The sequence below is a fragment of the Fulmarus glacialis genome, unplaced genomic scaffold (genome assembly GCF_000690835.1).
Source record: "Fulmarus glacialis isolate BGI_N327 unplaced genomic scaffold, ASM69083v1 scaffold16132, whole genome shotgun sequence".
In the NCBI taxonomy this organism is placed as follows: domain Eukaryota; kingdom Metazoa; phylum Chordata; class Aves; order Procellariiformes; family Procellariidae; genus Fulmarus; species Fulmarus glacialis.
Genome location: NW_009198672.1, coordinates 50934 through 75296, shown reverse-complemented (window position 1 = coordinate 75296; position 24363 = coordinate 50934). Strand labels below are relative to the sequence as shown.

The following is a 24363-nucleotide window of genomic DNA, read 5'->3' as shown; positions in this document are numbered from 1 at the left end:
GGCAACTACTCCGAGTGGGTAGAAAACACCTCAGAGTGTTTTTTTCTTAAATCCGTGAATTTTCTTTTAAATGTAGAGGAGATTTTTGCCTGTGCCCCATTGCTCCCACCTCAATATTCATCACTTTCTTATATCAATCCTGATTCCACCAAGACATTCCCAGCTCTGTGTAGACGAACAGAAAACTACACTGGCGATGCCAGGCATTGAGACATCTTTTTTCTTCTGCATAGCTTGTGAACGATGCTGTATTACAACAAATTTGTATCCACATCTAAGCTCGCACAGTGAACCAATGAAGGATCCATGATTTTTTGTTTCAAGTATGTGGCTGAATGTTTATAGGACAGCCTAGATTTTAACCCAAATTTTCACAAATTTAGACAGGTGCCTCCAGTGCTGTCAAAAGGGCATACAATCAGCACATCTGAAAATCTATACACCTCATGGGGCTGAGTACCTCGGTTAATCAAACACTACAACCATTAGCTTTTGCTCAGCTTCCAGTTAGCTCCAGAGCATTTTCTGCATAGTTAGAAGATCATAACTGTTAGGGAAAAAAGTGGGTATTTTAAACAACATGATCCCTATGTTTTTTCATTGTTTGAACTTCACCTTTACTGCAGCTTGATTTTCCTTCAAGAATTGCTCATTAGGTCTAAATCTAGAAAAAACAAAACCCTGGCTGTCTCAGTGATCCCGGACAGTAGGGAATGCAAGGCTATTCTAGGGCCATCTGTTTCAGTGCAAGAAAGGTTTTAGAAAACAAATCCAGACAGTTGATTCATTATAAAATAGACATAAGTTATGAAGATAATCATGGAAACAAATCCTGTGAAGACCTCTGAAGTCCCTGGCTGCTATTACTGTTATTTTTTAAGTCAGCACTGGCTACCCACATCACATGAAAAATACTATATGTAAGTCACAGATGCAAAATAGCAATAGCTGCAGAGATCAGGGCCTTACCAATGGGTACATTTAATTCATCTAAAATTATTATAGTTGCTCTTCCGGAGCATGGTTGGTGTGGGACACAATTTCAGACTGCCTGGAGGAAAATGGCCCCACACAAGAGCTCACTGTCTTGGGGACCACGTGTTTCTCTGAAGGTGAAGGCAAGCTGTGTGCTACTCTGTAGAGACTGACTTGTGGGACATGCTCTGGCCACAGAGCAAAGTATGTAGCAGAGGAACTTTGTTGGTAGCAGAGGAGGGACTAAGGGAAGGTGAGATGCAACAATTTTTCTCTGAATTAAATCTGTAATGAATGTCAAACCTTAGCTTAAGCATCCTTCTAAGGAAGCCTGGACCAGGGACTTCTGCCATAAATATTCAAGGATGAATTTTCATCCATACATTCCCTAGTCTTCCTTTGTTTGCAGTCCACCAGACTGCAATTCATGTGGCTAAGACAGGGGACTTGTTATGTAGGCACACAGTACACCTGGAAATAAATTCCAAACTAAATGAAGTTTTACACAACCTTATATTTTCAAAAGCACCTTACAGTAATCTGTAACCAAGAGCAATAAAGACTTTTAATCACTGTAGTCTGTGCTGTGCTGAAACTAAATACAATCCTATTTCATAAAAACCTGTGGTCACTCAGAGACAGCAGTTTCAGTCTGCTGGAGAGGTATGTGTGCCCCATGCAAATGCCTCTCACAGTAACAAATTCAGTATCAGGCTTAACCAAAAATAAAAACAAAATGTGATCTGACTGTTGAACTCATCAACAGGGATGGAGACAAGAAAGGGTGGGCAGCATGCATGTTCCTCCGTACAAAATCTCCTGGTAAATCTTGCATGCGAAGGGGACCTTAGCTGTTGAGGCAGAAGTCTTGGCAGCAATGTCACAAGAAACTCCCAGCATCCAAGTCAGACTTCTTCAGATGTTCATTGCCAGGTTGATAAACTAATATCGGAAGAAAGATCAACTTTACAATAAATTATTTCAGGCCCTTCTCCCTCCCCCTCCTTTCCCCAAATGAGAGAGAGATGTTCAAAAGCAGTGCCTTGCTCTGAATTGACCCTACGCAGGGAAGAGGACCTTTGCTCACTAGACTTTTATGTCCTGTCACGAAGGAGAGACTTCAGCCAGCATTTATTTCTGTGTTTGGAGGCAGAGGTCTCCAAGCACTAGATGCCGATAATGGCAGTGATTTTGTTTGCATCCCAGCAGTCTACATGGGCTTCCACATTTATTGTGCCAGGGAATTCATTGTGCCCCAGGAAGCTTTGGGTTAGTGTAAAATGAGAGACAACCCATATATGCAACAGGGAGACAAGGAGGGCACAAGAAAATAAGAAGCCTGTGCTGAGCAGTGTGAGAAACAGATGATGGACATGCACAGGAGAGGCTGATCTGAACTCCTGGGAGATCCAGGGAGAGTGAAAGACCCCTCATCCCTGTCTGCTTCCCCTTTCCCCCATTGAGAGCTGGCACTCGAGGAAGGAAAAAGCAGAGAATCTGGAAAGGGGGATGGGAAGTTGTCAGTATGCCACAGGGCAAGGAAGGAAGGAAATAGCACAGAGGAGATGTAATAAGTGCGTGTGTTGTAAAATCCCAGCCCTGCTGAAACCTATGGCAGATGTCCCCTGACTTAGATGTCACCTGAAGTGTCATGCAGAAATACTCCGGTTCTTATAAGAGGACAAAGCTCTAGAGAAGCCCCATCATTTTGTCAGTGTTTATGAAGCTGTGCTCATACCTCGCCTATATTCAGGTTAATGAACTCCTTGTTTTTCACACTCAGTGCTTGGAATACTCCTGAAATGAAAAACAGGACACTGGAGCTATAAATACACCTCATTCATATTCATACATGAGCTCCCCATCCCACAAAGATGGGTGGCTGTGCCAAGGAGAAGGAGGGCCTGGCACAAGATTGCTTAGGTTTGCTTGGTGCTGGTAGCTGCTCTGACAAAACAAAGTCCTTGCAAGAGGAAATGTCTTGCTGACTGAAGGTCTTTGTGCAAGCCTCACTTCAGGACTTGACTGGAAGAGGGATGGATGTGCTAAACAGTCGGATTTGGATGATACTCTGAAATGAAGCCAAGAATTTTGCATTTCTTTATATATCGTATTTCACTTTTCTCTCTCAGCAGTTTAATACTTCTATTGCCACAGGTGGAACCAGAAAGTAAAGAGAAGAACAAAACAAAAAAAATCAGCCAAGAAAGTTGATTTTGCTTCTCATAGACCGAGTTGCGTTTGATTTGAATTTGGAGCCACACTAATGATCACTTCAGCATTTATCTAGCCATTTTACCTACCTCTACTACTGCTGCTCTGGAATGAGAGTGACCCTGTGCACAAATGAACTGAGACCCCTGATGTACAGGGAACCATATCTTCAGCCCAAAGTGGACAAGTTATGTAAAAGGTACAGGAGATAGATACCTGCCCAAGCGCATGCCAATTATCTCTTTGCATGAGGCACAAGCAATATTTGAACCCTGAACTTCTGTGATCCCAAATTAAACTTGTGGGTGAGCCACAAGAAAAGCTATAACAGGGACTTTGCCAGCATTCTTCACATGCCTTCTATGTTGCTGCAGAGTTTATGAAGCAGGCTCTATTCACATGGGGAAATTTTCCATCAGCAGCAGAACATTTTTCACTTTACAGGAGAAAAAGCACCCTAAAAGCAAATGCTAGACACAGCTCCTTTCTGTTAGCCATTGTACACACTTGATCTCAGATATTGTGCAATATGCTCAACGACAGCCGAAAGTGGAACATTTTTTTTCCAAAGGAGAAGAAATTCCAGAGGAAGAAGATACTCACGACTTGCATTCTCTAAGCGAATTAAGCAGTTCAGAAAATCATCAAATTCAATCTGGAACTGTTCGTCAGAGTATCGGAGGACAATCAGTTGCAGCAGGTAGTTGTTGAGTTGGTATCCTTCCCAAAGACATATGCACAAAGGAAAAGTGAGCAACCTCGTAGGCCAAGGAGGAATCTGCATATCTCTACTAACTAATTTTGAAAACCAGTTAATGGGAGGGTACTCTGTGGCACACATCCATCCAGAAGGCGATCTGACCACAAAGTTCTTTAAGCTTGCAATGAATAACAAACTCTGAACAAGAAATTTTGCAGTCACTGCAGTTTCTAGTTCATGTACTTTTTGGTGTATGAGGGACCATTCTGTCTCCTTGAAATTTGTAGGGATTTCTGCAAAACTAGGTGCTTTAATAAAAATAATTTGTGATTAAATACAAATGCACTGACTGCTCTTCATAACAAACAGCTTACTCACTGTTCCTCCAACCTTGAGTGGAGATGGAGTCTGAAGTGGTTTGTTTCGGGGTCTAACCCTGCACATATGCAGCCCTGTTGAGTTTAACAGAGCTCAATAAAAATATAAAAACTGTTCTGACTCACTGCCCTGCAGGGTTGGGGATACCTGGGGCAAAATTAGTCCACTCAATGTCCTCTCTAGGTGCCCAGGTCCTCTCTGGGGTTCAGGGGCACCTGGCCTGTGTAATTAGTTGCAGCCCTATTCACCCACAGCTGATCTGTCTGACAGGTTTCCCAGAGAAAATGTAGTGCTTGTCTTACCTGCAGCATTAAGAGCACTGCGAAGCTCATAGGAGGACATGGAGCCAGATTTATCAAAGTCAAACTGAAGAAAGATATTCTGTTATGAAAGGAGCACATGGAAATTTCAGTATTTGCATATGAAAGGGAGCACAAATATGGCATGGAAAGGCAAGGTGTTTATCTCTAACTGCATAGCATAAGCAGTTAAGAAAGCTGACAAGACTTTGGTCTAGATCCAGTCTGATTTCGTAACTGAGGAGCAAATCTGGGTCCCAATTCTCTTTGTCATAGGAATAGGTTGTTGTGAAACTTAAACAAGTACTGCCAAACCCAAGCATTCAAAAATAATGAGTTGCTCTTCATAAAAAGTTCTTCCATGATTTTTTAAAAAAGTGATTTTATCTGGGAAGGACATATTGTTCTTTGCCTTTTAATTCTTAACTGACGCATTCTCTTAATCTCTTTTTATGTTTTTCTCTATAATTCTGAAGGCTAGAGACAAATTGTTTATCATGAAGTTAAGATTGTCACTTACTCATTTGCTTCTAGATATAAAAGATCTAAACAGCCACATTCATGGTACAACCAAGAGAACTGGAACAAACGGTTTGAATTTTGACCTAAACATTAAATAATTATTAAGCTGGAGTTAAATTCCATCCTTTTAATGAGACGACAAACACGACTCTCCCTTGGAATATGAGTTATTTAGAGCTGTCGTCCCATTCAGCTTAAAATTTTCCAGCAAATGTACGTGCAAATCTTCTTACAGGACACAAGGATTTCTCAAACCCCCTCGTTGAAAAACAATGCATCCTTTGTTAAAAGAGATGTGGTATTAGTACCCAGAAAAAGTGTTTGCCATTTCTGATAGGCTAGACAAGAAGCAGAGAACTGCATATTTTGAATGCTTGGGTGAAGCATGAATTCAGAAGAAACTATTAAAGACCATGAGGAAACAATTACGATGTCTTTATTTGAATATTCAGTCTGTGGCCTGATTCTGCAAGCCTGCTTATTCTTACTGCCATATACAGTGGCAGGGAAATGTGTTTAAAATTAGAATCAACACTCTCCCAGACTTCAGTACAGTTGACTCCTGAGAGATCAATAATGGAAATGCAGTGACTTAGGAAATGAGTGTTTCCTCCTAGTCATGAATCATCACTTTCTTCTTCTGTACAACAGCAGTAATGGAAACTCCTTAAGTTTCATTTTGATTGGCTTGCTTATTAGTGCCCATTGCATTCTTTATCCCAAACATAGTTGATTTTCTTACAAACATCTCTGTTATTTCCAGAAAACCATTATGGTTTAGCATCATGGAAAGCTAAGAATGTCTTTGACTATCCAAAACAAGCCCCCATACTTTTGAAACATTTGTTTTGAGTTAAAATTCGTGGCTTGTAAACACTGCTGTCTCCATTTTTGTCTGCGTATACATAATAAACTATGCAGGAAATAGCTAATGAAATGGAGAAACAAATACAATGAATAATGTCACCTACTATCCATTTCTTCATTTTTTCCCAGAAAATTTTAAACTCACTAAATTCCAGTTTCCCGTTGCCACTGGTCTGGTAATCTGAATTAAGGAAAAAGGTTTGTTACATGAAGGTCCAAATTCTGTCTGAATTTATCAGCGCTGTTCCTTTAAGCAGAATGTCAAGTTGCCTGGAAAGCCTATGGTGCCGCTGAAACCGGTATTGGGATTTCTCATGAGGTGCAGCTTGAGCAGTTACAGTCATGGCTGTGGCTGTGATACTTGGGTAACATTATGCGATACAAAAACACTGCTGAGCAATGCAGACTCCACGGGAGAAAGAAAGACAGATTGTTCTAAGGCAAGAACAGCTTTGGATGTAAATGGGATATAAATGATTCAGAGAATTAAATTACCTGATTAAAACAAATTGCTACTGTACTCGAAGGAGCTAGTCAACCAATGTGCTATTCATTATTTTTATCTAGAGACCAGGCTCTATTGCAATGGCAAAACCAAAAATTAATGGCAGTTGTGGGGTGAGGCTGGCAAAACCTGGTCCTCATGGTTTGAAAAAAATGTCTGTATAGCAGTTCTGAGAGGCAGTGATTAGATCTGCCTGGCCTTCCCTCTGCCTGAAGTATGAGCGTCTTAATACTTATTTTACTGAGTTACTGGTGTCACCCAAGCACAGCTCACTTGTAGGGTGGGGCATTTGCTCTGAAATGCTAAATAAGAAATGGGCCCATTCCCCTTCCCCTTTCCATCTTACTTGCCAGGACAAAACCCTTGCTCAGATGGACACCAGCTCAGCAAGCATTCACAAATGTCAGAACGTGCCAAGTGGGGTCTAGCTAAGGCCTGCCGTTATCTAAGCACCTACACTGGTGATGTTATTGAGGGCTCCCACAGATTCCAAGGATGTTATCACTCCTGCAAAAAGTCTGTCTTTTTACCCAGCCAGGTTCTTCTTCCTGGGGTCATGTAGAACTTTGCCCCCGCTCCATGCCACCGCATGGTGACTGTAGCCAGGGAAATTGGTGGCATATGACACGGAGAGAACTCTGCCAGCATTGACTTGGGTTTGCATTCATGTCATTTTGTTCCTCCATTGTGCTCCAAATGCCATGTCCAGAGTGGGATGGTTGCGTCCGTGTTCCTTGTGCTTCCAAAGCAGAGGAAGAGATGTCTCCCCATTTATTCAAAACTATGCAGAGATTTGCTTGGAAGCATTGCAAATCATGGAAAGTATTTAGTTATGTCCTAAATAGTAAACCTAGGACTGCTGCCATGCTGCTGGGTCAAGTGCAGACCCTGGCTCTGTCCCAATACCATGTAAGGATGAGATGTGAACATGGACCAGCTCCCTACTGAAGCTTGGTTTTTAAGGGAGAAAATTTAGGACTGGTCCCCTGTTTCTCATTGCATATGCATGGTGACTGATCTGCACTGAGTTTTAACATTATGGACATAGTTTTAATAGGATAAAGTTTTGTCTGTTTTGGTTTTCTGTTAGAAATGTTTGAGATGATGTTACCTCTGTCATGGACTGGAGCAACAAAAGCAAAAGATAAGAACTTCTCAGCTGAACAAGCAAGACATAAACCAAATGTTAGACACTTGCCTTGTTAGGACTGTATCTGTTTTGCCTCATGTAATAAAATTATCAGGAAAGCATACTGCAAAAAACAGCTCTACCTGAGGAGAAGCCGTGCTAAGCAAACTCAACAGGCACCAGAACATTGCAAAGGACGAATCTGGTGGGGAAGCACCAGGACCGTGATCCATCTCACCTAATGTCTGAGCAGTCATTTAGCATCCCTCACAGTTAGGCACATCCAGAACAAGCATAATTACACCATCCTTTTCATATCTACAAAGGAAGTCTAGAAAGCTAGCTTAGATGTAGACACCTACACCACAAATGCCTAAATTTGGACAGACAACTCTCGCCCACGTCTGCTTCCTGGAGTTCCAGGATCTAGCTGGAAGACCAGATTTTCCAGCTTTTAGTCTGGTGGACAAAAAAACCACAGCTTTGATATCAGTAATTTTCAACGCTCTGCTGATCCTTAATTTCTGACCCGTAACTTGCATGCACAACTCTGATGAATTTAACCCTCCAGACAACAGACTTTTCTTGAGTTATCTCTTCTAGGCCTTTTTCAGATAAACTACAGCTTGAAAAATGCACTGTTCTATACAGAAGTAATTTGACATTTACTTTTAAAAGTGCTCAGCATTAAAGCATCTGCCTCTAAGTCTGCAGTAGAAAATGGTCTGTCCTGAAGCTCCTAACCCTAAATTTCTAAAATAAAAATCAGGATATGACTTTCACATAATTTTTTTCTTTGAGTAGTGTTCTGCCATGACATTACCACACCCACCTCTGATATCCATGACAGGTAATGCTATGGACAATTATATTCAATATTCATTTAGCCTCACAAGCACTTATTTGAAAGGATACATCCATAAGAGAAATAATATTTCGGCATGAAATGAGACTTAAGTTCTGGAATTTGATGTTCTTTGCTGAAAAAGGACAATAATAAGAAAGAAGTCACTGGGCAGATCTGCCTTTTATAAACTGAAAGTAGAAAATAGGATTTCATGAGCAGAGATAGCTGGCCCTTAGTCCTCATTGTGGGAGGACCTGTGGACTGGAAGGTGAAGACAGCCCTCACTATAGAGAAGTCACAGTCCAGACAGAAGAGGTATTTACTGAAGACATGACAGGAAATACTGTCCTGTTTCATAAATCGGGAGATGAGGTTCAGAGAGCGACACGTTTCCCATTGTACAAAGGGCCTGTAGCAGGGTCATGAACTACTACTTACAAGTCCCAGCCCAGTGCCTCTCTCTCCACACCAGAGTCGTAGTGCAATGGAGTCAGAGAGCGACACGTTTCCCATTGTACAAAGGGCCTGTAGCAGGGTCATGAACTACATCCAGGTCTTACAAGTCCCAGCCCAGTGCCTCTCTCTCCACACCAGAGTCGTAGTGCAATGGAGAGCTGGCCTCACTGAGCTGACATGGATCATGCTGGAGGCAGGGCAAGCTTGTGGTTAGATCATGGACCAGATGTTTTCCTGGCTCTGCCCCGGCTGGCTAGAGGACACCAGGCAGGAGTTGTAACACAGCCTTTATTTTTCTATCTGTAAGTGAATTTAATGGCAGCTTTTATAAAGTTCTTTACAGCCCTTAACTTAGAGGTTATCAACACTTACTTTTTTTTAATACAGCATTCAGAACGTATTTGAGTTCTTCTGCAGCTATCTCCATGTCCTAAAGTAAAAAAAAAGTGCAGCATCTGTTACTTGAACGTTTCTGTAATCAGACATACCAAAAACCTCAGAAAACACAAACATCACCCATCTGTACTTTATTGCAACTCAGGAAAAGAGAACTATACAAAACCCAGAAGAGGCTAAAAACTAAAGGCCTGGCAAAATTCAGAAGTGCTGCTGTGAATAAGGCTGTCTGAAGATCTCAAGCGGGAACCATTGATTCAAAGAAAAATAAACTGCAGCTGAACACTGAACCAGGTAGGCTCCCTCACAGCTTGATTGAGTTCTAGCTTTGGTCCTCCGGCTTGCTCACCAGGGACTGCACCCTTCTCCATCTAGACATAAGGCATGGTGACATCTGGTGCCCAAACAACACACTACAACTAAGCATACTCCCAAAATACGTCATTTTCGTTTCACCTGGCCCTGGATGGGAGCAGAAGTGTCTCCGCTCTTTCTACATCTTGCTATGACCCACAAAGGTTTTGCACTCACCTTTCCTGAAATCTGCTCAAACAGTGCCCGGAACTGCTTTTCTTCCTCAGTTTCTTGTGGGCTTGGGGTTGGGTTTAGAGGCTGAACATCAACCACAGAAGTCATTATAAGAATCGTAAAACATGACATTTCACCTGCACATAGCCCCTCTGTGCATCAGGGGACCATAGTACATCTCAAAATAAGGGTACACATGCTCCTGAACATTGCTAGACCTGAGGTCTACCAACCATCTAGCTGCCCGAGGGGAGTCTCACCCCTTCTTTTCCTTCCCCTGGGTGAATGGGTGTGCCATTACCTTGGCTATGTCAAAACCAAGAGCACCCACCCCGGAAAACACCTCTCCTCTCATCCCACCCCTGCACCACTCTGCTCCCCCGGTCCTTGAACAACCACAGCTCTACTGAGCTCTTCCCAGCAGCATCATCCAGGGACTTCTTGCCCTTCTTGAGAGCACGAGCCAGAGGTGGCTGCACTTCGGCACATTACCCAGTGCCACCCTGAGCCTGGAAGCAGTTTCAGCTGGCTGCCAGCTGAGTGCCTCAGTGCAGCCGCAGGGGTGTAGAGTCCAGGGCTTCAGTCTACACTGATGAGCAGAGAGAAGCAATAGTGTCAAGCCACTGCTATAGTTGGGGTGACCATGTGAACAGAGAGGAGTTCTTGAGAAAAAAAAAAGGGGGAAAAGAAGGCAACAGCACAGCACAGGAAGCAAAGAATCGGGCTTTGTTTTCTCTACCCACCGAAGATATAACATGGGTGCTACTTAGTGTACTGTCACCAGAGTGGCCCTGGTGACGCTGCTTGGCCACTTACACTTTTTTTGACCATATGTATGTTCCTCACTTCCTTCTGCTCAAGTCTGGTTGCAGTCCCTTAATGATACTGGGACAGGTGAGCAGATTTACTTTGCTACTGAACATGGCCCTGAGATCCCAGAAATGGAGACGCACTTGTTAGCTGATCCCTGGAGGAGAGTTTTACTAAAGAGGGACACATGAGATCTTGGCTTAGCTTGTTTCCATGGGAAGGCACACCACAATTAATGGCTTATTTGCAGGGATACACTTAAACAGGAGCTGACTCAGACTTGGATGTAATTTTTTTCAAAGCCATTCAGAAACAAAAAGAATTTAATCATTTCAGTTGGTACACGCATGTATCAAGCATTACCTCCCAAGCCCTGCAGATATTCATAAGTAAAATAAAGATATTTGTATGCAAAATGAATGTAGATCTGTGAACATTATCTTGCTTCTTATTTTTTCATAATAAATAAAATTTTAAAAGATGTGAACGGCCATGTGCCTCCCTGGTGCTAATAGGTGTGCTTTCAGCGCACCCATGGTGGCTGATACCCGCCTCTGGTGCTGGCTGACACCAGCTGCCTTGAAGCGGATGCAGAAGCATAATGATTATGATTTTGATTGTTACAGCTCTTTTACCATATTCAGCAGAACTGACTGTTTCCGTCACATACACAAAGCTGGCAATTGTGTAACATTCCTGTGAAATGAACATGTTTTAGCCAAAGAAAGTAAAAGCAGTGTGTGCCGGCTTCTGCTGAGCTATTCTCTTGCTGTTTGAACTCTGTAGACTTACCTCAGGGAGATCAATGGCAAGGTTTTCGTCTAGATCCCTGGAGAAAAAAAAACCTTATTCGGTATCTGAAGATATTAAACATCTGCTTGGGGTGGAAGCTTGCTTATTACATTCTCCAGAGGCGAATGATAAAACTGCATTTTTTTACTGAACAGGTTAAATTTAGATAAAATTCATCAGACAATCAGATTTTTGCACTGTTTAAATTTTGGTATAAGCCCTTAAAATAGACTTTAAGCACAATTCAGGGAGGGCACAGCTGTGCATGCTGTCTGCTAAAAAATTCATCTCATTCTTTATTCATTGTGCACACACTTTTTCCTCAATACCCTTTTTTAATATAAAATTGTAATTTGGACAAACTTTGGGAGGAAACAAACACTGCTGCATTCACAGATTCCCAAACAGTATCAGGCAAGTAGCAACTCTTCCTTGTCAACTTTACAGCAGATTCACCATGGCAAGCCCTATTTCTCCTAAACTCCTCTCCAAAAAAAAGTCAGGTTTAGCAAAAATAGGCAAATGCAAAAAAACCATCAGGAGCTTTCCATGCCAGGGCTCTGCTGTAGGGCTGGGTGCCTGCCAGCCAGACAGTCCCCAGCAGCCACCGGCCCTACGCACAGGTGAGCACCGGAGGGCTGACTTACTGAGTGATGGCCTTCTTCTCGGAGAAAATCCTCAGGCAGAAATCTGCCTCCTGGTGCGGCTCAAATGTGGTTGGAACAAGAATGTAATCGCCCGGCGGCAGCTTGAATCGGTTAGATACTTCCCTTAAATTAATGTAGGTTTTGCTCTTGGCCTTGGAGGGGTGGTACCTGAAGAAGTCTTTGCCCAAGTGTCCGTCTCTGCTGGGGCTCTAGGAGGGGAAATGAAGGCAGCGCTGCACTCGCCGGGGTGTGCTGGGGACCATCCTTGCCCCTTTCCCAATCACAGAGCCAAACTCTGCCTGGCGAAAGCCTCTCCCCTGGCTGTGAGCCTAACTCTCATCCCTTCACCCAGGTGCTCGCAGCAACCTAGCTCCCACCTTATGGCAAGGACCTGTTACTGGTGGTCCTTTCCCACCCAGAAGGCAGTCTAAGAGGACTCTGGGACATTGGTTTCCTGCTTAAACTTCCCTGCCATTAAATATCACCAGCCCAGGGTGGGTGTCACAGAGCATTGACAACAGATTTGCCAAACCCAACCTCACTCAGTCACAGGCACTTCAAGAGGCTCATAAGAAGCAACATCCTCTCCCCGGGAGCCAGGCAGGGGATGACAGAATCATGGGGCCGAGGAGTCTATCCTGGGAACCCATGGCCCCGTAGGGACTCCTAAATCCTCCTCTGAGAGGACTCCATCCCAACCATGTCAAAATTCTCCGTGGGGCTTGATGTAACTGAGAAGATTATTTTAAGAGCAAGGGCCCTAAAAAAACATGATGACTGGAAGGAGTACAAACCCAGAGAAAGATGCTAATACTGATAGTGCGGCTACTGTGCTGTAAAAGCAATAGAGTACCTCATAAATAGAGTAGCCGATGGTTAGCATTTCAGCACCAAGCTTCTTGAGTTTACGGCGATCCTTTTGCATCAGTGCTGCTATGAATGTGCAGTCATCTTGTCCATCATCTTTCTCTGTCAAATGTAGCTTGATTTGTGGATTTGTCCAGAAAGTCTCTGCCAATGTAAAGAACACAAGAGAGTTTCTTGCCTCAGAATAATAATACCGCAACTACTACAACTAAAAAAAAAGAAAAAAAGACAAAAGGAACAATTAAGCTGAGGTTTTGCTCAAATTTAGTTTTTCCATTAGCTGTCATGCTTCTTTCCACTAAGCTCCGCAGAAAATAAGCCAAATCCCAAAGTCCTTCATGGAACTAGGTGTAGAAAAGATTTTAGGCCTGATATTTTATTAATTTACCACAGTTTAAATAAAGTTGTCAGATGGGATTTTGTTAAAAGTACATAACTACAATGACCCCATAATGCTGGTGCCAGTCTAGAGTAACACAGTTCAGATCCGTGATGCTTTCAGAGCCACATAAACATGCTAGCTGAGCTGGATTTTTGTCTCGTTTTACACTTACTGCTGCAGTTTAAATGACTTATTTGGAGCTAGTCCTGCTCATGCAATCTAACTAAGAGGGAAATCAGATCCAACGAACTTGAGAGCAAAGAAAGCAGCTCTTTTACCGCAAAGTCTCAAGTGGGACCATATGAACATTTGTCCCTTTGGCTGGTTCCTGCTAGCTGAGACTCAGCTGGCCTGGCCTGCGTCCACAACTCTGGCTATGGGGTAACAGGAGAGGTGGCTGAGGGTGGGTAAAAATTTCAGTGCCTTCTCATTTTCAAAGCAGTATCTGTTTACCTAGAAAATTTCTACATCCTCCTGCAGTGGATCCCCGGACCCAGCTCCCCTGGTGGATGGTCACCTCCCACTTGTGGGCAGTGCTGTCTTCCAGGGCATCTGGAGTCAGGTTGCAGATCTCAACTTTATCAAAATGCACTTTGAAGTCTTCAAATTTCATCCTGAGCAAAAGACATGGGAAGGAACAGGCAGTCATTCACTTCAGTGAAGGATGCCCAGCAGAAGTCTTTACTCCCCAGAGTCCCAGGGCCAGATCACCAGCTCCTGTGGATCTGAATAGTTTCAGTAATCGTGGAGATATGCCGATGTACACCAGGGGAGAAGCTAGCTCTCACTCACTGTGGTGTGAAACACAAGCAACCTTATTGTCTGGGTCTGATTCTGACATGTCTTACACCTTTCTTTTTACACTATAACTCCATTGATTTTATTCAGTTACAGTTGAGTATAAGACGAAAAGAAGTGATACGGGCACAAAACCTACGGTGGAAAGAGTTCTTTCACCAACACCATCCTGGCCTTAATGGCTGCATTTATATTGCCAAAGAGCCAACCAAAGGATGGCAGGTATCTGTACAGGAGCTAAGTCTGCCTACAAATCAGCTGTGTGTTCAATGCCAGCCGCATGACAGCACTACAAGGGACACATAGTGATGGATTAGCCAAGCCATGGTATGATTAGCCTGTCCACACTGCAGTTAAAGTCACATTTGGGCCTCTGCTAAGGTGCCTAGGCTCAAGTTGCTCACCCTCCCCTCCTTTATGGGTGCCTGGGACCTTGTCCTACCAAAAACATATACCAACACAAGAGACAAAAAGTGTGTTTGGACTTGAGTAGTGGCTCCAACCTGCCCTTGAAGGTGGTATAGACACTGCTGCCTGCTGCTGTGTCACATAGATTGCACTACATATATTTTATACCCAATGTGGACACATATACATGGCCATGGGAAAGAGGAAGCAAATGCCACAATATGGATGTTTTTGAGCTGCTAGGCTGGGCTGGTGAAACTAGCCTGCTCAGCATGCCAAGGAGCAGATAAGCCGTGTGATTTTATCTAGCACATAAAAGGACAAAAAGGTACCAACAGTCCTGCTGGCCAAGGAGCCCGGTGTTCAGGACTGAGCAAACAGCCAAGAGAAGGGACAGCCAGAGCCAGGCACCACTGGGCATGGTCTGCAGCCCTGGGCAAAAGGAACAGAGCAGGGAAGCTGTCTAAGAGACAGCAGCTGGCATGGTGGCCACTGCAAGGACAGGAAGCCCATATGCTCTAAGACTAAAAGTAGCCTTGGTAGGCTGAACTTCCCTCTGTAAAAGGGGAGAGGTATTAGGCCTTCCTGAGGGCAGTTTAGCATCTAAATGTCCTCTGCTCTGAATTGCTATCTATAAGAGCCCCTCTCTCTCCACGGACCATAGAAATAACGTACAGAAATTGATCTCCTCCCTAACACAAACTTCTATAACTATCCTTTTCCTCCAGTGGCTGATGCCTAACAACAAAATGGAGTAGCAGGAGAGCAAAAGCTCTCCAATACTGCATGTTTATCTGCAGCAGTGGCAGATAGGACCCAGCTAGCGCTCAGTGTAGCTCACCAAACACAGCTAGCTCCATATTTCTGCTGCATAACAAATGGATGTCTGTGGTGATATTAATTTACACTTGCTATGGGCCATTTTACAACTTGTTTTTAGTGTGGGAAGAAATAGCAGGGTTTGCTTTCCTGAGCTCTGTCCTCTTTCTTGTCTGCTATTCCCATGTATTGCTAGCCCTAGGCACTGCTAATTCTCATTTTGATGCTCAGTACAGTAGAGCAGGGGCAGCATAGCAAAACCTGTCTCTAAGTGGTTCGGTTTCCCGGCCACACCATGCAATTTTGGGCTTTTTTGAAACGTGCTGCAAAGCAGATGAAGGAGTTGCACTTTATAGATCAGATTTGGCTCCTAAAAGGTAAAACACCTGTTCTGACTTCCCTAGAGCTGGTCTGGATTTGTACTGGTGAAGGGAAGAGAAAACTCTGACTCTCTGATTTAAGAGGGAAGGGACTAAGATGAGTGAGAAGCTGATTTCTTAGCCAACAGGAGGATGCCTTCTTTGCATCTAGTAGAAGCACCTGGTCAAGACCGATCTGAACTGCTAATATGTAGCCAAAATATCTTTGGGGTAGTTATTGAGGCCCTCAGCATGTTACCGTGAAGATTTTCTTCAGTCGTCACAAATCCAAAGAACAAAAGGGACAAAAGGTCTTATCAGACCAGGTTTCCCACCTTGGCTGCCTTATCCCATCCCTTATCGTCTACAGCTGAGCTGCCTTTTTGCATTGACTGAAGACATTCTGATGATATGACACTTATCTTGCTTTAAATGTTCCATAGTTTTTGATCTAATTTCCCTCACTGCACTACCCTTCCTCCTAGCCTTCCTGTTCCACCTAGGATGAAATCTAACACAATACATGAGAATAAAGAGGTATATTTCTTCTTCCTCTTCTTCTCTTTCATTTAACAGAAATGAGCCTGTGTAGGAGAAATGACCTGACACTTTGTGTGCAGTCAGCATATGGAATAAGCTGGTTCCAAAACCTGCAGCACAGTTACAGAAGTTGTTCATGAATGCATAGTAGGTTTCCTGGGCTCCTTTTCAGCTTCCAAACACATTAAGAAATGACATACAAAGAGCTCGCTGACTCTAAAACTTACTGTTAAGTCTACTTCAGTAGAAACTGGTTGTGGTCAACAAGGACAAGAGCCCCATTGCACCTTACATTATTTGCTAAGCCCAAAGATAGTGCATGTCATAGAGAACATGTTTTGAACTCTTGAGGAGCTAATTACTTTGCAACTCTATTTCTAGCAGCAGGTTTCAAAGCACCTTATAAAGATTACCCCAGCTTTCCAGGGAGGCAACCCAAGTCACCACCAGGAGTAGTCAATTGACCAGACGAAGGTCCTCAGCTGCAGAAGCAGGAATATAGCTCATTTGCCATCTTCTCAGCTAAACTGCATCAACAAGAACGACAGTAGGAGCAAACTGAAAGCTGGAGGGAAGCAGCTATGTTCATCTCTTTCCTCATCTGACCATTTAAATGTCTTTAGGGATACATCACATTATTGCTCATGCAAAGTCTGTATGTGAACCCTGATGGGGAAACCATCAAGGTTGGCTTAGAGGGGGCAAAGAGGCAGACACCATCAAGGTGGCTTAGAGGGGGCAAAGAGGCAGACACTCCTTAGAGAAATACACAGAAGTCAAAAGGTATTAGGAAAAATAAGTCTGATGGACTGGGTGGAGGGGTTAGATGGTATCAAATTTACCTGACTGGTTTTGGAAGCATTTCTTATATTCTGCATATGATTTTTGTCCACTTAATCCCTTCAGTGGAAATTTCAGTCCCAATGGCTTTTGTTTCTGCTCTGAATGGCTGAGATGCTGGATGAGGAAGGCCAACATTTGTCTGGGTATGCTCAACCTCATTCATTTTTATTGGCCTTCTGAGGACTTACTTAACTATCAGCTTAGCTCTGTTGGACAGACGAGTTTTTCATGAATTTCATTGCTCATTTGATGCCTACTTGCACACTTGTACCTCCATTACACAGTCAGGCTTTAAGTCATGCCTTGTATTGAGAGACTTGCTGGAGTTACTTGGGTTCCAGGTAAAGTCTTTGCCTCCTTTTCATTCACCCCATAAGCTCCAGCTGTAGCCAGGTCAAAAACAGACAAAAAAAAAACCCCAAAAAAGCTTTTTGGAAAAACTAGAAATGCCCTACTGCATTTGCAATGTCAATAGCAAAATAACTCAAAATATCTTATGTAAAGATACTTAAGTAATGGATCAGCCACTGGACCTACTTCCCTCCAGAGCTATCAAAGTTTGGGATAAATCATTTTATGTGACTTAACATGCTGCATTGTCTCCCTCAAATCACTTTTCAGGCCTGAAGTTGAACTTCGGATTAACTTGCAGGAAAAATCTGGAATAGCCCCACTGCATACCTCTCTAGATTTACCTCTGTGTAAAAGAGATGAGCATCTGGCCCTAGAAAATGTGACCAGACACATTGTCAGTAGTGCACAGCATGGTTGATATGGGGGGGGATCATGTGCAAGTCAGCCATCTGCTCTGAGATCGTGAATTTGGCATGAACACTTCACACTTCTAAAGCAGTTTCCACCACTTTTTTTTTCCATTTCATTTCATCTTTTCTTAAAATTTTCCATCATTTCACACATATCTTGGTGTTCTTTTACTTTCTGTTACAAGTAGCATTGCTTCTCAGGACTCCCTTCCCTTCCAGTGTATGCCTAGCATCAACCTGAAGGCATTTCATAGGTGATACAGTGCCGTACAATGTTCCCTGCTGTAGACCCTGCCTTTGTTCATGGGAAGGGTGTTACATTCATGGGAGACAAACAGTATTTGAAATATGTTAATGCCATTAACCAAGCTGACTTTTAAAATGCTTTTTGTTATTAAAATAGACGTGCACACATGAAACACACAGAACACCAAGTGAGCATTCTACCTGCCCTCTCCTAAGCAGAAACTGAGCATTTCCTTACACAGAGACCTCTTCCTTATTGCTTGTTTTGGCCACTTGCACCTTGATTTCTGACTAGAGCCACACACTTTAAAAACCTGTGGCTTACCAGAACTCTCCATCATCCAGTGCTGCCTGAGATAGGCGTTTCTGCTCCAATGGGCTGACTGAAAGCCACTCCGGAGAGCTGCAAGAAAATAAAACCAAGCTTTACCACGGGTATGTGGCAATTAACTTTCCCTGGCTCAGAACAACTGGCTGGACACAGCAGCAGGCTGTTCTTCTTCCAGATGTATTTTATTTGAGCGACTCACACAAACACAGATGCGTTTAAGAGGTTTCCCGAATCCTGCTGTCACTCATGGTCACAGAGACCCAACTAATGTAGCTGGAAGCAGGACCAGGCCAAAGATCCCAAAGCTGCTCCAGGATGGTCCTGCGTGAGTTATTGCCTGCACTCAGAGTTGGGACTGCTGTCAGGTGTTGGGGTTGGCTATAATAATAAGGCTATTGGTAAACCTCAAGATTTTGGTGAGTCACGCCCCTCCTTAAATTGTTTTCCATCTGTAGCACCATCTCCTTTTTTATGTTTGTCAGGAATTTAGGGCCAGATGTTTCTTCAAAATCGAGTCAATGGAAACTGAATAGGCTCTTTCCCCTGTACAGAGAGATTTGCTGGAGTAACTGGCGTTCCAGGTTTATATCTTTGCCTCCTTTTCATTCACCCCTACAACTCCAGCTGTAGCAGGTCAAAACCAAACAAAAACCTGCTAAAGCTTTTTGAAAAAACTGGAAATGCCCTACTACATTTCCAATCTGACATAATAAACAGGGAGTAGTAGGCACCTTGTGTTGAGGTTTTTAATTCCAGCAACCATTGCGAAATGTTAATACAGATTCTTGTATTGACCTGCGAGCCCCTCTGCATCTTAAGTTCCAGAAAACCTCCCAAGTGCAGAACCAGAGCTCTGCTTTGCAGAGACAGCCTTTTCAATAAACAGCACGATTTGCCAGATGCCTGTCCTGATCTTAACCTCCCTGGTTTTTTTAGATTTAATCACTCATTATATATGCCAATTATCCACATTTTTCTTTTTCAAGATAACAAAGGATCAGAGCTGATGTGGAAATATTTCATTTATTTCTGAGTCATGTTAAGGACAGGGACTTTCAAAGTAGTCCTACAGATGACTACGTGTCTCAGCAATTTTAAAGGGCCAGGCAGGTTATGGCTTCTCTCCTTTACATCTGTGTGAATAAAAAAAATTTAGTAGAAGAAAGTGAAACAAAAATGAAACCATGCATACGTGCAAAAATATATTAAAAAGTGTATGTTGGGGGGAATGTAGTGTTGCTTTTTACTATATAATTTTTGTTCTTTTGTATTATTTGCACTTCATTTATCTTTGGTAGTAAAAACAGACTGGTTTTCAGACCAATCCTGTTGTGGTCTTGGGTCCTTCCACAACTTCGGTGGGTACCACATGGAGAGGGTCTCATTTAATGGTCATATATAACCTGTAAGGTTCCTGCCTATTCCTGACATGTTTAGAAACCCATAACAGTAAATGCAACTAGAGACTTATAAGCTACTTAGAGGGGGTAATACAGTATCAGTTTCCAGCTTATCTGCAGTAGAACAAAGTATGGATGTTTTGTTACAAGTACTACAGCAACAGGCTTGCAAAAAATAAACAAAAGATCATTCCAAATGTATAATTTTTCCAATCTTGAGTGTCTTAAAATTAACTTATCCCATTTATATTGATGCATGATTTTTGCTAATGCTAGATTTTGGGGTCTAAACAACCTTGACAATGTCCCCATAACTGAGCAGCTTTGAAAAAAGCTGAAAATACTAAGGGTGACATGTTAGTATGGCAGTAATACTGTTACGCATGTGGAAACTCTTGATTTAATTTTCTGTGGAATAGCTGGGGCTGCAGAAAGCTAGCTGTGGAGCAGCCATTGGGATTTGGCCTTTGTGAGGCCAGCGTGTATGGGACAGCTCACGCACTTGTCACTCCAAGGGCCGTTCCACTCGACCTGTCCCCAGGGGTTCCTTATCCTTATGAGCTGCACTTGCTGGCCCCGATAGCTCACCTGGGGAAGAAGGAAATAGAGAAAATACCAAGTGTCAGTAGCTAGGGAGCAGGAATTCTCCAGAGTGCAGAGGCTAGGCAAGCTGGTATAACAGCTGGGCAAAAGGTGCAGACTGCTACAGGAGATGTGGGAGGGAAAGATGGATGGGAATTTGGATAACTTCCCCAGCATAATTCCCCCTGTCACCTGAGGTCAGGAGACACTCCCTTATCTTTTCCCCAGGTCTCTCCTTGCCTCGTGCTGCTGAACGTACCTCATCGATGCCAGTCACGGAGTAAGCATGGCCCTTTATAAGGCCAAAGCGGGTTTTGGCTTCTGACTCTGCAGCACTGCTGGTCTGAAACATGGGAACAAAAATGTGAATCTCTCTCTTCAAAGTGAGATTGCAAGTGATGCCACCTGGTCCCTTCCAAGCATCAGGTGGGAGGTCAGTGGCTAACCAGTACTATGAAAGGGAACTTGTCTGTCTGCTCGACGCAGACAGTGATGGTGCAATGGTGCCCTTTGAGGAAAGGAAAGGAATTTTTTTTTTTTAGCATTTTTCACTCAGAGGGAAAATAAGGTGGTTCCAGGCTGAAACACCTTCTCTGCCATTGTGATTTTGTTTCAATATCATCTACATTTCTGGGAACTCAACCTTAACTCCTATTCAAATGTAGTTTGTGTCAGCTAAGGGATGGGAAAAAGTGCTCTCAATCTGAGATCAGGTGTTGATATGGTCTCATTTCTTGTAAAAAGACATCGATGGAGCAGTGATGACAGTGAAGGGTCCCATCATCCAGCTGAGTATCACATTCTCTCTCTCTTCAATAAATATTTAATTAGTCTTTGCAAGCAGCAAAGCTTCAACAGGAGAGAAAGGGAAACTCAAATCAGAAAACACTGAACCCCAAAGTTGAGGACACAGTCTTGAGTAAAAGAGAGAGCTTGTGGAAAAGCCGTGCTTTCAGTCAGGCAGGCAATGGGTTTGAGACAACAGGTCTCCCTCAGACTGGCCAAATGTTCAACGATGAGGCTCTTGGGGATCTTGGGCAGAGGGCAAACGAAAGCCTCTCTCCTTCTCCCCCAGCCTGGGCACTTCCTTTGCCTTTGTTAGAAGTGCCCAAAAGGGAAATGAAACATTTTGTGCTTGGTGGGATTTTTCATTTGCTCTGAAACCTTTTCCTCCAGCTGCTCATTCTGGTGGAGAAACCTGGCACGCTTTTGTTCCCGAACTGCCTTTCCCACTGAGCACAGTCAGCAAGGAACAGGAACGGGGCTTTCACTCTTGCTGTTGAGCAGCTCAGGCATTTTTCACCAGAAAGCCAAGGACACACGGCTGGCTCCTTTTACCCTGGGTCAGATGCACTGGCAGAGCAATGTAAGTAACCTATACAGGTGCTACCCACCTGCAATCTTTTCTCTGGGAAAGCTGGAGGTTTTAGTCTCTGGAGGGATAAATCTGACATACCCTAAGCCCCAGCCCTGGTTTACAAACAAACACACTGATCGTGAAAACTGTCTTGAGTCCCACATGTCCCCACAGGTGCTGTTACAGAATTCAGGGCTGAAAAAACCCTATTTTGTAGTCTCTGGAACCAGTAAGTCCTCAAAAAGCTATGGCCAATTTTAATGCTAAGTGACCAAATAAGTCGGGATATAAAGTTCACTCTCACTGAGTGCCCATACTCATGTCATTATTGCCTTAAATACAGTGGCCATCACCTGCTGAAAAGTGATGAATATTTTTCTTTTCTTTTAAACAACTGTACTAAGGACTACATTAATATTACATATCTATCAGTTCATAGCTATTATTTGCAGAGTTAAGTGCATATCCATCTACTTGTTATTAATTTAACCAGTCTTTAAAAAGTAAGGTTTTTTTAACACAGAAACCATAAAACTAAACTGAGAAATTCAGACCCCATTTCTTACTTACATCAATAGAGCAGCCCACCATTGAGCATCTTTTCAGAGCTTTCTCTAGGATTTCATAGAAATTGTCAGGAGCCTTTTTAACGTCATAAATTTCTCCTACACCCCCAGTGAAATCCTCCATGGCTTCTATTGTACTGCTTCCTTTCAGAGCCTCGTAGCTGCCATTCAGTCTAGAAAACACATGCTGACCGTGAGACATACTTTCAAAACTTTGAAGATACCCATGATTGAGAGCTCTCTCACACAGGTGTAAAATTGCAGCAACAGCACTGAAGTCAAAAGAAGTACCCCAGAATGTACCCAGGACATACAGGAGGAGTATTGGGATCATTCTGCTTTCCTTCTTAATTGCATTTTTAATTCGTTCATTTCTCCATATCCTTAAAGCTTGAGGCTTTTCTTTAGTGCCAGTTATCAGGTTGGCAAGGACTGAATATTACTGTGTGTCAGTGGCTTGCTACCTGCCAAATCATTTAAAAATACAGAGTTAGCCAGAACCATCAATTGGGGTCTCAGCAGAGACACAAATGGCAAGATTCAGGCTTTGATCCAACTCTACTGCTGTCAGCTGGGGTTGTATCTAATGATATGCTGGAAGCTGGACCAGCTCACAAGAAATAGACATAACGTCTTCAGATCAGGGCAGCAGCAAAAGCAAAAAACCCCACCACCAACAACAAAAAATACTGGATAGAAGCTCTTCACTTGAGTTGTGAATAACGTATGTACAAATTGTGAATAATGTATGTACAAATAAGGAATTATGTATGCGCAGTGTGACTTACTTGGCATAGGCTTTCTCTAGTAAGGCACTCCAAAATTCTTTGTGTTCAGCTGAGTGCAGGAAAACCAACCGGCCTTTGAAGGTGGGTAATCGGTCATCAATCACGACATCCAGCCACTCGTTGTGCTGCCAAAACTATTTAGAAAGGATGGGGCATGAGTTTGGTGACAGGATGTCATTTCTTGAGCTTAGGACTCTGGTGTCCCAGCACTTTTAGTTGTAAGTTAGTGACAAGCACAGACTTGATTAGAAGTCATATGGAAATCATCTGTTCCCACTATACCATGCTAGGCTGCTCTGAAGGAAGGGTAATCTATCTTAAGAAAAGACTAAGACTAAAAGTGTAGAGCTGTACTGTAGCTCCTTGTCTGGATAACATCACTCATGTAGCTATACAAGTGGTCACCACATGATTCAAGACACCTTTAAGACACACACGTATTACAGATCCTAGTTCAACTCCTTTAAGGTCTTATATCCTAAGTGGGGTTTGTGTGCCGAGGAAAATGCGAAATGATTTCTAAAGCCATATATCTCTTCATAGAGCAGAAGTGGCTATGTGCATGCCTGTGAGAGGCTGATGTAGCCCTCTAGGTTGTTTCTCAAAATATGAACAACAGTGTAAGCTCAGCAATCCCTGTTTTTAAAATGTCTCCTCAGCAATAACCAGCAACCCCACTGCAAAATAGACCATGACATCTAATGACAGAAATGTGTTCGTGCTGTTCCAGATGTTCATCTTACCTGGAAGTGAAATATTCCCGCATAATCTGGCCCAAAATTTTGATCCAGTGGCATCACTCTTGCTAGTGTTTTTTCATTCAGTGTGAGAGAAGCTATGGCTGCTAATAGTGAGCAGTCACCTGTGAATTGAGAACGGAAAAAAAAAGAACGTTTTTTTCCCTTCAAGAGGAGCAGGTGGTGGTGTAGGGGCCAGAGGAGATGTTATGGCAGTTAGCTGCCACCCCTCTTGAAATCCAAAAGACTGTCCGTGTGTCCCCAGGAAGCATGTCCCTGCCTGGCCAGGGCAGACGATGCTGCAGTTTGGAGGTGCTGGTAGACAAAAGGCTCCCTTGGGCTCACAGTACCCTCATGTGGAGATCCTTCCCTGATCTTGAATCCCACTGCACCAGGATGGTCCCTGGCACAGATGGGAGGGTCTTATCAAAGACATTGCTGTGGGCAGGGTGAGCATGGGCGGTACCTCCAGCTTCACTGCTCCCACCAGTTCAGGAGGGACAACATCCCC

General features: G+C 43.2%; 1 protein-coding gene across 1 annotated transcript in view; it reads right to left on the bottom strand.

The window, feature by feature from the left end:
- Positions 1-1475: 1475 nt before the first annotated feature.
- Positions 1476-24363, bottom strand: part of CAPN9 (calpain 9) — a 27967-nt gene continuing 5079 nt past the window's right edge. The window contains 18 exon segments of the mRNA XM_009573004.1: positions 1476-1917; positions 2714-2772; positions 3793-3909; positions 4570-4648; positions 6060-6128; positions 8505-8569; positions 9265-9322; positions 9820-9900; positions 11419-11455; positions 12066-12274; positions 12919-13076; positions 13768-13928; positions 18417-18494; positions 20325-20410; positions 20664-20747; positions 22332-22500; positions 23116-23249; positions 23859-23977. Of these exon segments, the coding sequence (XP_009571299.1) occupies positions 1891-1917; positions 2714-2772; positions 3793-3909; positions 4570-4648; positions 6060-6128; positions 8505-8569; positions 9265-9322; positions 9820-9900; positions 11419-11455; positions 12066-12274; positions 12919-13076; positions 13768-13928; positions 18417-18494; positions 20325-20410; positions 20664-20747; positions 22332-22500; positions 23116-23249; positions 23859-23977 (1790 nt within the window). The 3' untranslated portion in view covers positions 1476-1890.